Source organism: Schistosoma haematobium, chromosome 4 (assembly GCF_000699445.3).
Source record: "Schistosoma haematobium chromosome 4, whole genome shotgun sequence".
Lineage (NCBI taxonomy): Eukaryota > Metazoa > Platyhelminthes > Trematoda > Strigeidida > Schistosomatidae > Schistosoma > Schistosoma haematobium.
In genome coordinates, this window is record NC_067199.1 from 1,249,690 (window position 1) to 1,264,981 (window position 15,292).

The following is a 15,292-nucleotide window of genomic DNA, read 5'->3' on the forward strand; positions in this document are numbered from 1 at the left end:
AAGGCTCGGGGTGTGGCCCTCTAAGAAAACCACCTGCTTTGGTCTGGGCACCCGGGCAGTATCACAGCCCACACATACACAAATATGGTGTGGCGCATATATATTTGGTGCCCTCTTGTACCAATATTTATGTGTTGAAATAAATAAATAAATAAACTGAAAATTTCATATGGAACTAAACATATGATATTGAATAAAGCCATTAATAGGAATCTTACTGAAAACAGTAGGACAAAGAAGTTGTAAAAATACAATGTCAAGTCTAAAATTTGGTGATTTTAGACATAAAACTTGAACAAATGATATATTTAGGAAAAAAACTACTTGACTGTAGTATAACTAAAAAAAAATCAACAAATATATAAATGAGTTCAATGTTACCTTTAAGTCACGGTGAGTGATTCCATGATCATGTAAGTACTTTAGAAGTAAAAAGGAGGTTGAAAAGAGAAAGAGAGTGAGAATAGCTATCAATAATAATATTAATATAAAACGGTTTGGTAACAATACCCATTCATAGTAAAAAGTTGATTACAAATAAACAAAAAAAGGCAAGATACTTGCAAATATACACAAAACTATTTAACCAATTAGTGTTAATAATGATATCCGTAAGTATTTAGTTAGGAGAATAAAAAAATGAACACAAAACAGGAGTTATGCAAACTCATGAGTCAGTAACCTGATCAACATAATATCGATAAGTACATTGATTATCTTCGTCGATGAAATTTCAGGTGAAAAAATAGCAGTATAGTCGCATTTCACTTTTAAACAATTTAGTGGATACAAGTTGTGTCAAATGAATAAATGAATATTCAACACCCAACTCATATAAGAAAATGTATTGTGCTCTAAATAAGTCCTTTTTGCTCGTAAATGGGCTGGTTAAGGCGACGGTGAAGAGAGTTCATTCCCCTCAAAAAATGCCCTCATACGATCATTATTCTATGGTATCTCCCAAAGAATCCCTATGCATTGCTTTCTTGAGGGGAGGGGAATGCTGATTTTAGAAACGAGAGGATGAAAAGAGAACATTATGCAACTAAACTGGGTTGGTGGATAAGCAAAATTCGTCTAGGTGAGGAGTAAAACACCGATTCCAAACCAACGGCGAGGATGGAATCCAGGATCATGGGAGAACAAATAGCGTACTGAGCGACGATATTGTTATGACGGGATAAATGTTGTAAACGTTGGAACTGATTTTATCGAATTATTGTTTTACTGTATCATTATTCAGTAACTAGATTGTTACATATATATCCCTTTTATCATAGGTGATATTGCTTAACTGCTTTTTGGGTTAGACTTTGAGATTAAAGGCTTGGGGAGTGATTTCCCAAGAAAACCACCTGGTTGTGCTTGGGTAGTAATGCGGCTCGCATACATATATTGTGTAACGTATACTATTTTTGGTGCCGTTTTAATAGGATTTGTGTGACTTAGATGAGGTGAATGAAAATATTATCAGTAAATGAACTAAGCCAAATAACTATCAAAATATAAGATATGCACATCGTTAACTGTCATTAGAGGTGATAGCACTTCAAGTTCATTCTTAAACTAAAACAGTTTCAGTTTGCACATTGGTCATTCATTAAACCTTTTATTTTTAATTTAATTAAACAAAATTAGATCGTCAAGATACCACCAGGAGTGTACATATAATTAACTGGTTACCTTCACGGCTATAACCATTTGAAGAAATAAAAACTTGGAATCAGATTCATTTAATTGACCAAGGTCGACAATACGATTAAAGAGTTCACCACCTTCAACACTGAAATGTAAAATGAGTTTGACAACCGATCTGCTTACAGCTCAAGAACCATGTACATCGCTTCTGTCGTATCTATAACATCGTAGATTTGAATGATACATGGCTACGAATAAGAGTAAATGTTAATAAGAACAGATTAACGGGAAAAATTGGAGTAGAGAAAAAAGTATATTTACAATCAAAATTTTCCTGTTGAGCAAAAAGATTAGGAACAGAATATAGTTGAATGTATATCAACCATACAGTATTAGAGTACATATACCGATATTATGCCTTTTACCTATTATATATTTGAACACATAAATATTAGTACAAAGAAACACAGATATATATGCGCCACAGCTATGCTTTACCTACATTCTATTTTGATACGTTTACATAATTAGACTGATTTTATGTATCTTTGGTCAATCAGTAAATCCAGGCCGAAATGAAACCTGAAGAATATTTTAAACATCGCGAAGAATCTGACAATTTCAGTGTAAATGTCAAATACATATCTAACTGTTAGAAGATGAAATAACTTATAACTCTGGAAAGTTGTATACCCTTCTCGACTATTGCAATATATTCAAGATGTAAATAAAATCATGCCTTTAAACCATGAGATAGTAAAAATATGACTTGCAATAAAGAAAAACGAAAATTCAATGTATTACTTGGTACAAGTGTGATTTTAATGGGTGTACGTTACACTAATAATACGACTCGTTAATTACCGGGATATTATGCAACTAAACTGGGTTGGTGGATAAGCAAAATTCGTCTAGGTGAGGAGTAAAACACCGATTCCAAACCAACGGCGAGGATGGAATCCAGGATCATGGGAGAACAAATAGCGTACTGAGCGACGATATTGTTATGACGGGATAAATGTTGTAAACGTTGGAACTGATTTTATCGAATTATTGTTTTACTGTATCATTATTCAGTAACTAGATTGTTACATATATATCCCTTTTATCATAGGTGATATTGCTTAACTGCTTTTTGGGTTAGACTTTGAGATTAAAGGCTTGGGGAGTGATTTCCCAAGAAAACCACCTGGTTGTGCTTGGGTAGTAATGCGGCTCGCATACATATATTGTGTAACGTATACTATTTTTGGTGCCGTTTTAATAGGATTTGTGTGACTTAGATGAGGTGAATGAAAATATTATCAGTAAATGAACTAAGCCAAATAACTATCAAAATATAAGATATGCACATCGTTAACTGTCATTAGAGGTGATAGCACTTCAAGTTCATTCTTAAACTAAAACAGTTTCAGTTTGCACATTGGTCATTCATTAAACCTTTTATTTTTAATTTAATTAAACAAAATTAGATCGTCAAGATACCACCAGGAGTGTACATATAATTAACTGGTTACCTTCACGGCTATAACCATTTGAAGAAATAAAAACTTGGAATCAGATTCATTTAATTGACCAAGGTCGACAATACGATTAAAGAGTTCACCACCTTCAACACTGAAATGTAAAATGAGTTTGACAACCGATCTGCTTACAGCTCAAGAACCATGTACATCGCTTCTGTCGTATCTATAACATCGTAGATTTGAATGATACATGGCTACGAATAAGAGTAAATGTTAATAAGAACAGATTAACGGGAAAAATTGGAGTAGAGAAAAAAGTATATTTACAATCAAAATTTTCCTGTTGAGCAAAAAGATTAGGAACAGAATATAGTTGAATGTATATCAACCATACAGTATTAGAGTACATATACCGATATTATGCCTTTTACCTATTATATATTTGAACACATAAATATTAGTACAAAGAAACACAGATATATATGCGCCACAGCTATGCTTTACCTACATTCTATTTTGATACGTTTACATAATTAGACTGATTTTATGTATCTTTGGTCAATCAGTAAATCCAGGCCGAAATGAAACCTGAAGAATATTTTAAACATCGCGAAGAATCTGACAATTTCAGTGTAAATGTCAAATACATATCTAACTGTTAGAAGATGAAATAACTTATAACTCTGGAAAGTTGTATACCCTTCTCGACTATTGCAATATATTCAAGATGTAAATAAAATCATGCCTTTAAACCATGAGATAGTAAAAATATGACTTGCAATAAAGAAAAACGAAAATTCAATGTATTACTTGGTACAAGTGTGATTTTAATGGGTGTACGTTACACTAATAATACGACTCGTTAATTACCGGGATATTTCACAAGAAGTACATATAAACCTATTCAAAGCCAAGTTTAGCATTTCACACTATCATGTAGATGGTTTGTTCAACACTATCGAAGACCAGGGGCTTTACAGATCTAACTTTTGGGGCAAGATTCAAAATCAAATGTGCATTCCACAAGTAACTTGAAGTAGCGTCCAACATTAAATGCGTAAGATTTTCTGACAGATTGTTATTGACCAGTCTGGATTAAATAAATTGAGGTTTTAGTTTCAAAGTATCGGTCTTTCGTAACAGGAATCGTTTTAGGGTACAGTAATAATCCTATGACTTTTTAATAACGCAGATGTTTTTACTTGTCTGGATACTTGGTTGAAAGATTAAGCTTATGCTAAGAACAAACAGTACTTAAGTATTCAGGTAATTAATAATACGAATTTTAATCCGTATTTGACTTCAATATCATTGAGGTTAACTTGTCCAAATAGCTAGATCCAATTAACGTCATCAAATTAGAAGACACTGATAAACTATTGATCCATATCCTGTATCATTAAATTAAATGGATTAATCATCCACAAACTTGACTTTCAATGACGAAAACTAGGATAAATATTTATGCAGTTGCATATATGTAGGTAGCAACTAAACAAGTGTCCAACAACCACAATGTTAGCTAATAAGCATTATCCCACAAGGCTGAGAGCAGTAAATGTACATAGCACTACTGTTATTTGGATTAACAAATCAGTGGCAGACTGGTGTGAAAGGTTTGTATTTGTATGTAAAGTTAGTAATGATAACTGGCTAGGAAAAATACTTAGACATCAAGGAAAACCCGGAGACAGACTATTATTACTGTTACTAAAGCTAGTCAACCAATGGCATATATAAATGAATGAGGTTATACATGAGCATATTGTAAAAATTTTGAACTATGAGTAAACTTTGGAAAGGTTGTAAATAACACGTTATAAAACCAAGTCCACCAGACTTACGTGATTTAAACGAGTTAATATATCCACTTCAGAAGCGATTGAACTAGTGGAAGGCTATTTTTCAAAAGAAAATATAAATCAGGAAATATACCTTGCCAAATTTTGAAGCTAAGGAAAAGTGTTTCTTCTGCACTATTTTCATTGCGTATTTTTCACAATATTCCTTATCAAAGATCAACCTAACTTCCCCATAGGCACCTCTGTTATAGTTGATATACAAATACAATGTACACAAACCGTCCGATATGCTTTGAAACAGTATATTTATCTGTCACTTCAGCTGGATAGAGAGCACGAGCGGAACTGGATTCAGAAAATATAAAGCCTAAGAGTGAAGTGGTAAGTTAAAATACGATCAAACATTTTAAATTTTTTAGAGATACTGAGATTTCATCGTTGTTATTTAACGGTTGCTTCTTGCCACGTCCAATTTTTGACCCATTGACAAAAGTTCCATTGCTGCTAAGATCATGTATAAAAACCAGAGGACTGTTACTCGTTGATTCCTGTAAATGAATTACTTAGTGGACGTAAAGAACATAGTTTATATACCAAAACTATTTTGAAGTGGAGTTTACTAACTGTTGTGAACTGTGATGAACCGTCAAACATATCGAGAACAAATCTGAAGGAGCAGTCATCACCACGACCGAATGTATAAGACTCATTGATCAAATCTAACGATATTGATAAGGGCCAATGTTATTGAAAGCCACCAAACCAATTGAAGGGAACCTGCTATCTAAGGGAAGCAATCTCCCCCAAACTATGGAGGAGTCGATTTTTTGTGATATGTAATCATGTGTTTCATCAATATCCTGCGTAGGAGGAAGGTCAGCCATAACTTCAGTTCTTAATTGAATGTACACCCACTCATTAACTCCCGCGCCTTTGTACTACATGTGGCTATTACACGCATTAGCACTAAGTACTAACACAGGCTTTATCAGTAAGAAATTAAGTAATAGGTCTTTCTCTAGATATAAATTTTATCTGTTAGATGTATTTCTCGAATATGAGAGTGTACTTCTCTCCATAATTATTCTCTAGGAAAGATCCTGTACAACGAACCTCCTTATAGCTAGGGTGTTCTGGATTAATGCGCTAGACAACGGAAACTCAGTTGATGTTGTCTACATAGACTTCAGTAAGGCTTTTGACAAGGTGCCAACTAATAGACTGCTATTGAAGTTGGCAAACCTTGGTATTGCCGGACCTCTTTTAAAATGGATTAAGGATTTCCTAGCAGTTCGTAGGCAAAAAGTAAGAATAAATTCCAAGTGCTCCATCTGGAAACCAGTACTTAGTGGAGTACCCCAAGGTTCCATCCTAGGTCCTTTACTTTTTATAATGTACGTTAATGTTCTTACAAGTATAGTACAGTCTCCAATGTTATTATACGCTGACGATGTAAACATTTGGCGAGTAATAACTGGAGACAAAGACGCATTTACTCTTCAGGCGGACTTGAATAATATGATAAACTGGTCTAAAGAGTGGCTGATGCTTATCAACTCGGAAAAGTGTGTCTACATGCACTTGGGGGATTCAAAGGTTAATACGTACAACATAGGGGATGTATCATTACCCGCAGTCCGGTCTCATAAGGACCTAGGGGTGACAGTGAGCGATGATCTTAAGACGACGGCCCATTGCCGGGAGGTCGCAGTTAAGCGGTTTCGAACCCTCTGGGCTTTAAAAAGGACATTCACTAAGTTTGATACTACCATGTTCACCACAGTATACACATCCTTAGTGAGAACTAAGTTAGAGAACTGCGTTCAGGCTGCAAGCCCCTGTTTAAAAGGTGACTCGGACATACTAGAAAAAGTACAGAGGGAAGCTACGCGTGCAATTCCGGAACTCTGGGGTTTATCATATAAAGAGCGGCTTGAAAAACTGAACCTCTTTACTCTGTCCTATCGCAGACTAAGAGGAGATCTAATCTTGATGTACAGAATACTGAGAAATGATCTTGAACCTAAATTATTATCTCTCTTTCTTCCCACTAGATCGGGACACCTCAGAGGACAAAGCAGGCGAGTAGAAAAGCCAAGGACGAACAAAATACCCGTGGCATACCGGTTTTCACACCGAGTCATCAATACTTGGAAACTGCTGCCTGAAGCAGTGGTGTCCGCACCTTCAATTGACTCTTTCAAGAGAAGACTGGACACTCACAGAAGCATACTAGAAAAGGTATAACAAAGGCCGTAGGCCTTCTGTCCTTGCTACGCAAATCTGAATCTGAAGATTCAGATTTGTGTGATAAGGAAATAAGGCCTATGGCCTACGTTATTCGTTAATCACAATCCTTAAGTCTGCTTGAAGTGGGCGTGTATGTGTCCCCAGTTATTTCTCGCCAGATTTTTACATCGTCAGCATATAGTAACATTGGGGACTCAGCTATACTTGAGACAATTTACATACAGTATAAAAAGTGAAGCATCTAGGACAGAACTTTGAGGTACTGCACTAACTACTGGTCTCCAGGTGGAGCGCTTTGAATTTACTCTTACTTTTTGTCTATGACCTACTAGGAAATCCTTAAACCATTTTAAGAGAGGTCCGGCAATGCTAAAATTTTCTAACTTCAATAGCAGTCTATTCGTTGGCACCTTCTCGAATGCTTTGCTGAAGTCTATGTAGATAACACACACTGGTTTTTTGTTGTCTGCAGCTTCTACCAATTGGTTTTTGCTGTAAGGAGGATTTTTGTGCAAGATAAATCCTTTCTGAAACTACGTTATTCGCTGTTTGACAAGTTGTTTATTTCCACAGGTGTCATAATGGTTTTTTCGAATATTTTTTCCAGTATTTTGTCTACTACGCTGGTAAAGCCGACAGGTCTGTAATTCGATGTGAGTTGCCTTTGTCAGGTTTTATGTATGAGAGTGACGATTGCGTCTTTCTAGTTGGTAGGTAATACACCTTGTTCAAGTGATATGTTGAATATCACAGTTAGTGGGACTCCAATATATTGTACGATTTGTTTCAGGATTTGGGAGTGCAGTTCATCCGGGCCTGTTGATTTTTTCATTTCTAAAGTGCTAAGAGCCTCAAGTACATGGTCTCGATTAAATTTTACAGTTAGCAGACGGTCTGTTGACTTTGTATTTGGGTTTAGTTCTTCATCTAGAAGAGACACCTAAGTAAAAACTGGCCCAAAATAGTTTTCCATAGACTCTGCTTTATTCTGATCGTCATCTACCATTTCAGATCCTTTCCCTTTCATAATTGGGTTCAGAATCCAACGCGGCATCCTTTTCCTGTAACTTGTGTATGAGAATAGTCTCTCAGGCTTCTTGAGTGTAGATTGTGCCAACTGCATTACACGTTTCTCTGAGATTGCCAGAGTTTAATTATGCACTTAATTTCTACCGACCTGTAGGGTTCCATGATACTTGCCGTGCCAAGGCAGATGGTAACATTCAAACCTTTCTTCCTTTGTCTTAGTAAACGTCGAATATCGCGGCCTATCCAGGGATATCTTGTCACTTAGTCAATTTTCATAGTGTTTATGAGTTGTCACGCATCAATTCTAAGTTTTTCACCATGTATGTACTAACTTTAGATGATGTGGCAGATTGCTCCTCAAAATCTACAAGCAACCTATAGTCATCAAGAACCGCACTCTTTCTTTACCAAGCCAGAAAAGACACTACTGAGCGGAATACAGACGAGCTGGTAACAACGGCGCAAACATGCAATACAAACAAATGAGGGACATATGTACAAACACAATAAGAAAAAACAGGTTTCAGTACCAAATAAAGCCTGTCTACGAGTTTGTCTCCAATCAGTAAAACTTATTCAGTTATGCAGCCTCTATTCGACAAGCCAAAATTGAGTTTCCCAGTTGCTAGGTCCTAAAGACCCGATCAACAACTACGGCGGCACTACTAATCTTCTGGCTAAACAGTACTCTCAGACATTTCAATAGATCCACACTAATTGTATTGGCAAAAGCCTCATCTACAACTTCACAGGACTTGTCGAAGTGAACCTGAACGCTGACTTGGTGTACCGGAAACTACAGAACCTAAACAAAGATACTTCATCCGATTCGGATATGGTTCGTTCTGCTATACTGAGGGAAGCAGCTTCAATCTTGGAAACACCGCCTAGAGTGATGTTCTCACATTTGCCAGGCTGAGGCATATTACCGAAAATTCGGAAGCTGGCTTACATCGCGCCAATTTTCAAAGGAGGTCGACGCAGTGAACCTTCACAAAAAGTCACTCTTGTATAACCAACCTACTGACTGCAGTGGACAGATAGACAACCGTTCTTTATCGCAAGGGGAAGGTTTAAGGTTTCATTGGTCCCCATTTAGAGTATGGAGACATAGTCCATCCTCCCTCATTTCAAATGGACATAGACACTCTGGAAAGTATAAGACGGCGAGCCACAAAATCAGTTCGGGGACTCAAATTCAAGTTTCATAATGAGAGTCTCCAATCACAGAACCTTCACCTATTGTAGTAAAGGCGTTGTAAATGTGACTTTCTAATGGCTTGCAGAATCCTAAATACGTCTGGACGTCCACTTAACTACCTACTTAAGCTTAGTCCCAACACAAACTTTAGGAGTAACACCCGGAAATTGGAGACATAATACAGAAGGACGAACTGTAGATACACCTTTTACTCCTTAAGAGTAGTCAAATGCTAAGATTCTCTGCCGGCTGAGATAGTCTAAGCGACTTCCCAGGAATCCTTTAAGAGAAAAACTGACGTGTTCTTAGAGACTAAGGATATTTTCTCGCTAGGATTTAAGTTTTTTTCCTCTTTTATCGATAATATACCTTAGTTCCTGCCTGGAGGCATTGGTAATCTGCAGCTACTAGATAAGGAAGCCCGTTAAACGAAAGCTTTTACTCCATCTAAAACCATTTGAACCATTTGAGCCTTTCACAAAGGTTTCGATTTGTATTTGCACTCTTTCCAGTATAACAGTTTCATGAATGATCTCAAATCCCAAACCTAACGGTACCTGGTTCACCTTTGCTTCTTACCCAACTTTTTAGTTATAAGCTTTCGTCGCTTTTTGCTTTTCCCCCAAATTGTCTGAAAATATTTGAGTGATGGCTAGGCAGAGCAAAAAAGTTAACTGTCAATGCCTGACTTATCGATACCCGATGAACGGTGGTATATAGTCTGATAAATGCAAAGGCTGATACCAAGGAGTGTGAATTAACCTAACAACTGCAACTTCTAAAAGTTGTAGTACATCCATATTTATGTGGTTATGCCAGTAGCACTTTTGGGTGCAGCGAGCGGATTATCAGAAGTTATCAAATTAGTGAAAACAAGCAAAAGCCCACAGCTAAATGAGATTTCACTGGCTCTCAGAAGATTATTTAGATGATACTTGCTCTTTAGATACAGTGTAAATATGATTGACTTACGTGGGCTGAACGGTGAAGGACCACCTTCGAAGAGGCCTGGCAGAAACGAAAACTCAAGCAAGAGGGTGGTAGAGAAGGTTTCCTCTCTGCCTAGTCCTCAAAGTCTATTGCCACCTGCCAAAACCAACAGTAGGGCCACACCTATTTCCAGCAGGAAAAATAATGAAAAACAAGACTCGATCAACCAAGTCATCGAGGTCTCTTCTGGATCTCAAACTGGGTGTAAGTCGACTTCGATTGCAACCCTAGTAAAAACTGAGGAAGTTAGGAGCGAAAGAAAATTAAGCACCGTCTAACATTACGAAAGAAAAGCCAGACTCTTCAATCTTAGTTGAGAAGCCATAGGCCGGATATGGTGGCAGATCACTTATCTTCCACAAAGTCGACAAAGGCTAAACCTTTGTGCCTGAAACTGGAGTTCAGCATGATATTGGGTCAGTAAAAGGTATATTCGAGCAACTAACACCTTAAGGTATGTCTGGGGACACCCTAGAATAGATAATCAAACGATGGACTTGAAAGAAAGCAAAGCCGGACTGTTTAAGGTGGTATTTAAATTTCTGAATAGAAGGTATTTAATGCTACGAAACGATCATAAACCAAAGAGATCAGGAATTTTTTTACTCGAAAAGACATGTCGCTAGTTGGCTGTATGAAAAGATAGTGGTCTGATAAATAGCTAAATGTAATATTAGATTCCGTCCAAAATGACCTCAGAACTGTAGATTTTCGGGTTGTAAGGCTTCTGTAGTGTATGATGCAGTAACCGCTCTAGATTCAAGGCGAAGCTATTTGAATGTTCTTTGGTTCTGCTACACAAACGTCTGAAGCATGCTCAAAAAGCAACCAAAAGTAAGTGTATAAGTAGCCTCTACCAGGGTGGATGTATTCGGCATCACAGAATCCTCAGTAGATTAGACGATTGATCCGTAATCCTCTATGGAGACGGCTAGGGAGATTCATATAAATTTAGGCATAAAATTTAAATATCACATTTACTCTGAATTATATCAAGGAATGCTGGAAACTCCATATCATGGTTCGTTAGGCAGGACCATACACCTGAAAACGAAGAGTGTGGGAGAAACTTATGTTACTAGGTACTGGTGAGACAAAACCTTAACATCAGGAAGCTAGAAATATCCGTTCGTCCGCATTATGCAACTCTGAAAAATTCTATGAAAAAAAATTTGTCAAGAATTTTGTACGACTCGCGAAAACGCCTATATTTTTACGTAAACCAGAAGATAAAGAGTTAACGCGACCTCCTTGCACTACGTTAGGATAGTGGAACATCATCAGTGTAAAACGACTGCAACAAGGTTCGGGTATTCTCAGGCCATCATCGTAATGTGTATATCGTAGAAGTGCCTCTCCCTTCGCTTCATATAATCCCTCACGTCACACTCGCGATGTTGTGATCAATAAAGGACCGGATGTCTTTGGCCTGTTAAACAAACTTTATATGAGCTATTCTCTGGGACCCAATAACATACATCTTAGATTACTAAAGGAACTACCAAAGTTCGCTGCAAAACTTTCGAGAATATATTTTAATCTATCTGTAACCCAAGATGGATTTCCAAGGGACTGGAAGAACAACATAGTGAGTCCTGCCCCACGAGGAGTTACAAGACAAAAACCTGAGAAAAATTGATCCATAAGCCTAAACAGTGCGGTTGCTAAGATTGTGGAAATTATTAATCAAGTGCTGTTTAGTTATTCAGACGAAAACCAGGTTCTTTCTGCAAAGCAGCATGGTTTTAGAACAAGTAGTTCATGTCTCACAAACTTATTAATAGCCTGTGAATGTCCATATGCTAAATGACTGAACGCTATCCATACACTTAGCATTCATTGACTTAAGTCAGGCCTTTGACAAAGTACCACAAAACTGCCTCCTATCAAAATTAAGTTATACCGGTATTACCTACTTCTTTACTCCTTCTACGCCTCATAGAGGGCTTTGTCGTCGATATTCGTTACTATGCTTAAACTTGGTATACTATTCGTCCTGTTAATCGTTACTAGGTACCACTCCAAACGGTGTGTAAATCAGAAGGCGAATATGAAGCGTTGATCACGTTTATTATTTTACCACACACAGGTCACCAAAATCACAGGCACACGAAGCAAGAATGAAAAGGCTATTGCTGAAGAGCAAGCAAACGAGCGAGCCAGATGAATAAGATTAAAATGTACATGAAGTTATACATAGGAAAATAATTGAGTCGTCGGATCATTTGAGCGACTAACCCTAGAGTTAGAAGAATGAATATGTGCCTAGGTGGTAAGCAAGCGCCGCAGAAAAAACCATGCTAATAAGGGTTTAATTCATTTGCATGAGTACCATGTCCTAATGGAAATGTGGTGAATGACTGAGGAACTTGAGCTGTTTGGTTAGCGAACATAAGATCAAGGCCCAAACAAACGGATTGATCTACTTTTTTATGTAATACGAGTTCCCGTTTGATATCCTGTGAAAGTGAACAGTCAGAACCCTCTGGTCTCCAAATGGTTTAAATAATTCTCATATCAGAATGGCCCTCGATTAACCCTGAGGTTAAGCCATAATACTTATCTATATCTTAACCCATAGGATTTAGTTTCATGGACCCCGAGACGAAAATATAAGCCAGGCACGTCCTCATCACCAACAATCACTGAACTATGGTCGCCAAACATCAGGAAAATATCACACTTTAGTTCCCCGTTAGGTATCTTTCTGATAGACCGTCTTTCACAAAGACATCGCACTCCGACGTCTGTGGTATACCACAACTCCTATTTCGGGGGTTTCCAACCATAACCGTATCGCATGACTCAGTAGATAATGAATGAAAGAGGGACTATCACCACTTACAACATGCGCTTGGTGGCTAATTTTGGTGGAGGTATCACTAAGTAACAAGCCAATCTCTAGTAGACCGGCTCCTGTGGGTATTGTGGGGCCATTGCTTTAAATTTAACAAATTAAAGTATCGTGTTTTGTGCAGAAGTTTACTGGTAAATCAATCCCCAAAGATGAAGCAAAAACCAAGCTCTTTGGTACCTCTCAGTAATCAGTTGAAAGGCAGCTGGGAAAGCTTGTTTAAGACTACTACTGAAGTTTTAGAGAATCTCGATCAGTCTCGGGAAAGCGTTGGGCTTAATATACCAGGATCCAAAGGCATCCGTTATATAAATAATGATGAAAATTTGTGTTAGGCGAAAATTGTAAGACGACTGTTTTATGAAGATATTGGTTGCATGGTATTGATTAAAACGTTTTCAGAGTCCTGTTTATCTAATCTGTGCTATTCGGATAAATTCACAAATTTCTAATCAATTTTCATTCTACACAGCCTGGTAATTATTGTGTTCTGATTCTATAGCTCAGTAAAAACCACAACAGTTTCACCGGTTGAAGATCTGGTAAGAGTTGATGTAGGTACAAATCGTCACCTGACAATAGGCAAGCCAAAAGTAAAGCTAAAAATGATCTTGTGGTTTGAAAATTGATGCTACAAAAGTAGATTTGGATGGTGGAAAATAGTGAAGTCCAGAGAGTGTGTAGCGACCGAACGACCAATAGTCGGTTGGAACAACGGACTGACAAACCCAAATTTATTCGATTAGACCAGACCACGTTCCTCTGTATAGCTCACAACGCGTTTTTGAGATACTCGTATTATATTATATCAAAACACAAACTCTGTGCTCAATATAAACGGTTCTAATTAAGAAAGCAGAACGAATTACATCAAAAATACAAAATACCTCAAACGGTACAGCCTGTGCTATACAGTCAGAAGTTTCCCTAACGCAAAGTAGCGCGCTCAACAATGAAAGACACAGTTAATACTAAGGGGTTTGATACCTGAGAATCAATACAAATATTACCAACAAGATGGGATCAAATATCTATCCGCAGGGATTCCAGCAATCCTCACAAGCAGACAATCAAGAAGTTAACAATCACGCACTGAACCACGACGTGGCCTTGAGCTTAGTCAAACACGACCCTACTGTCAGTGATTCGGCAACATGCAATTGAAAATTAGGTAACAAAAGATAAGTCTTTAATCAAAATCATATAATAAAGGTTCAAACAGGGAAGACTGAAGAACAAAAGATATGGTTAAACGAGATCGGTGTAAAATCCAAACTTCGGTTTGGATGTTGAAGAATAGCCGACCGGGGACTTTAGACACGCGCCCTTTCCCGTCGAAATCAAAGCAAGTAATTGGGTAAATAGCGGTTCTATAATTCATCATAAATTTAAATGTAAATCGTTACCTAAACAAATATTACCACCCGGCTATTCAACCAATAATTGTTCAATCAATCAAATCTAAATTACAGTAAATTACAGTAAATAAAGAAGTTGATAGAAGATGAGGGAAAATTACCAGTCAAAACAAATGAACGTTATTCTATCCTGACTGGATAGAACACACACAAAAGGAGGAGCAAATCAATATGGCTACCGCCAAGAACAAGTGTCAAGTAAAACAACACAGATGAAGTTCAGGAAGAAACACAAACTTAGTGAATGCGTAAGAAAACAAAAACTATAATAAAAAAATACAAGTATTAGCAATTCAAATGTAATCAAAATACAACAACGTACAACTAAGGGGATCAATAGGAACAAAGTACAAGTATATACATGGAAGGATTTTCACCCACACAGAAAACCTTCGAAATGGATCTTACACCGGCCCCGAAAATCTCTCCATACCACACAAGCTACCTTGATGCCTACGGTCATGGTTCATTATATAACATATCACACCATAGGAACGAGTAGGACTTACAACAGTACGCCTACTCGACCTAACTACATTAATAACAACAAAGACTAATCCAAAGCTTCAAGGAGACCTGCTTCACCTGCTCTCTGGTGATCAACAATAACAGTCGTGATATAGACCTAATCACTCTTCCCCAAA

The 15,292-nt window shown here is 37.3% G+C and overlaps 1 protein-coding gene across 1 annotated transcript in view; it reads right to left on the bottom strand.

Moving 5' to 3' along the window:
- CHEK2_2 (Checkpoint kinase 2) overlaps positions 1-5,843 on the bottom strand; it is a 44,514-nt gene extending 38,671 nt beyond the window's left edge. The window contains exons 1-9 of the mRNA XM_035731079.2: positions 5,670-5,843; positions 5,501-5,625; positions 5,310-5,454; positions 5,186-5,273; positions 5,040-5,148; positions 4,949-5,002; positions 3,294-3,358; positions 1,684-1,783; positions 382-420 (exon numbers count right to left, since the gene is read on the bottom strand). Coding sequence (XP_035588502.2) covers positions 382-420; positions 1,684-1,783; positions 3,294-3,358; positions 4,949-5,002; positions 5,040-5,148; positions 5,186-5,273; positions 5,310-5,454; positions 5,501-5,625; positions 5,670-5,790 — 846 coding nt within the window. The 5' untranslated portion in view covers positions 5,791-5,843. The remainder of the gene's footprint in view (positions 1-381; positions 421-1,683; positions 1,784-3,293; positions 3,359-4,948; positions 5,003-5,039; positions 5,149-5,185; positions 5,274-5,309; positions 5,455-5,500; positions 5,626-5,669) is intronic.
- Positions 5,844-15,292: the final 9,449 nt, after the last annotated feature.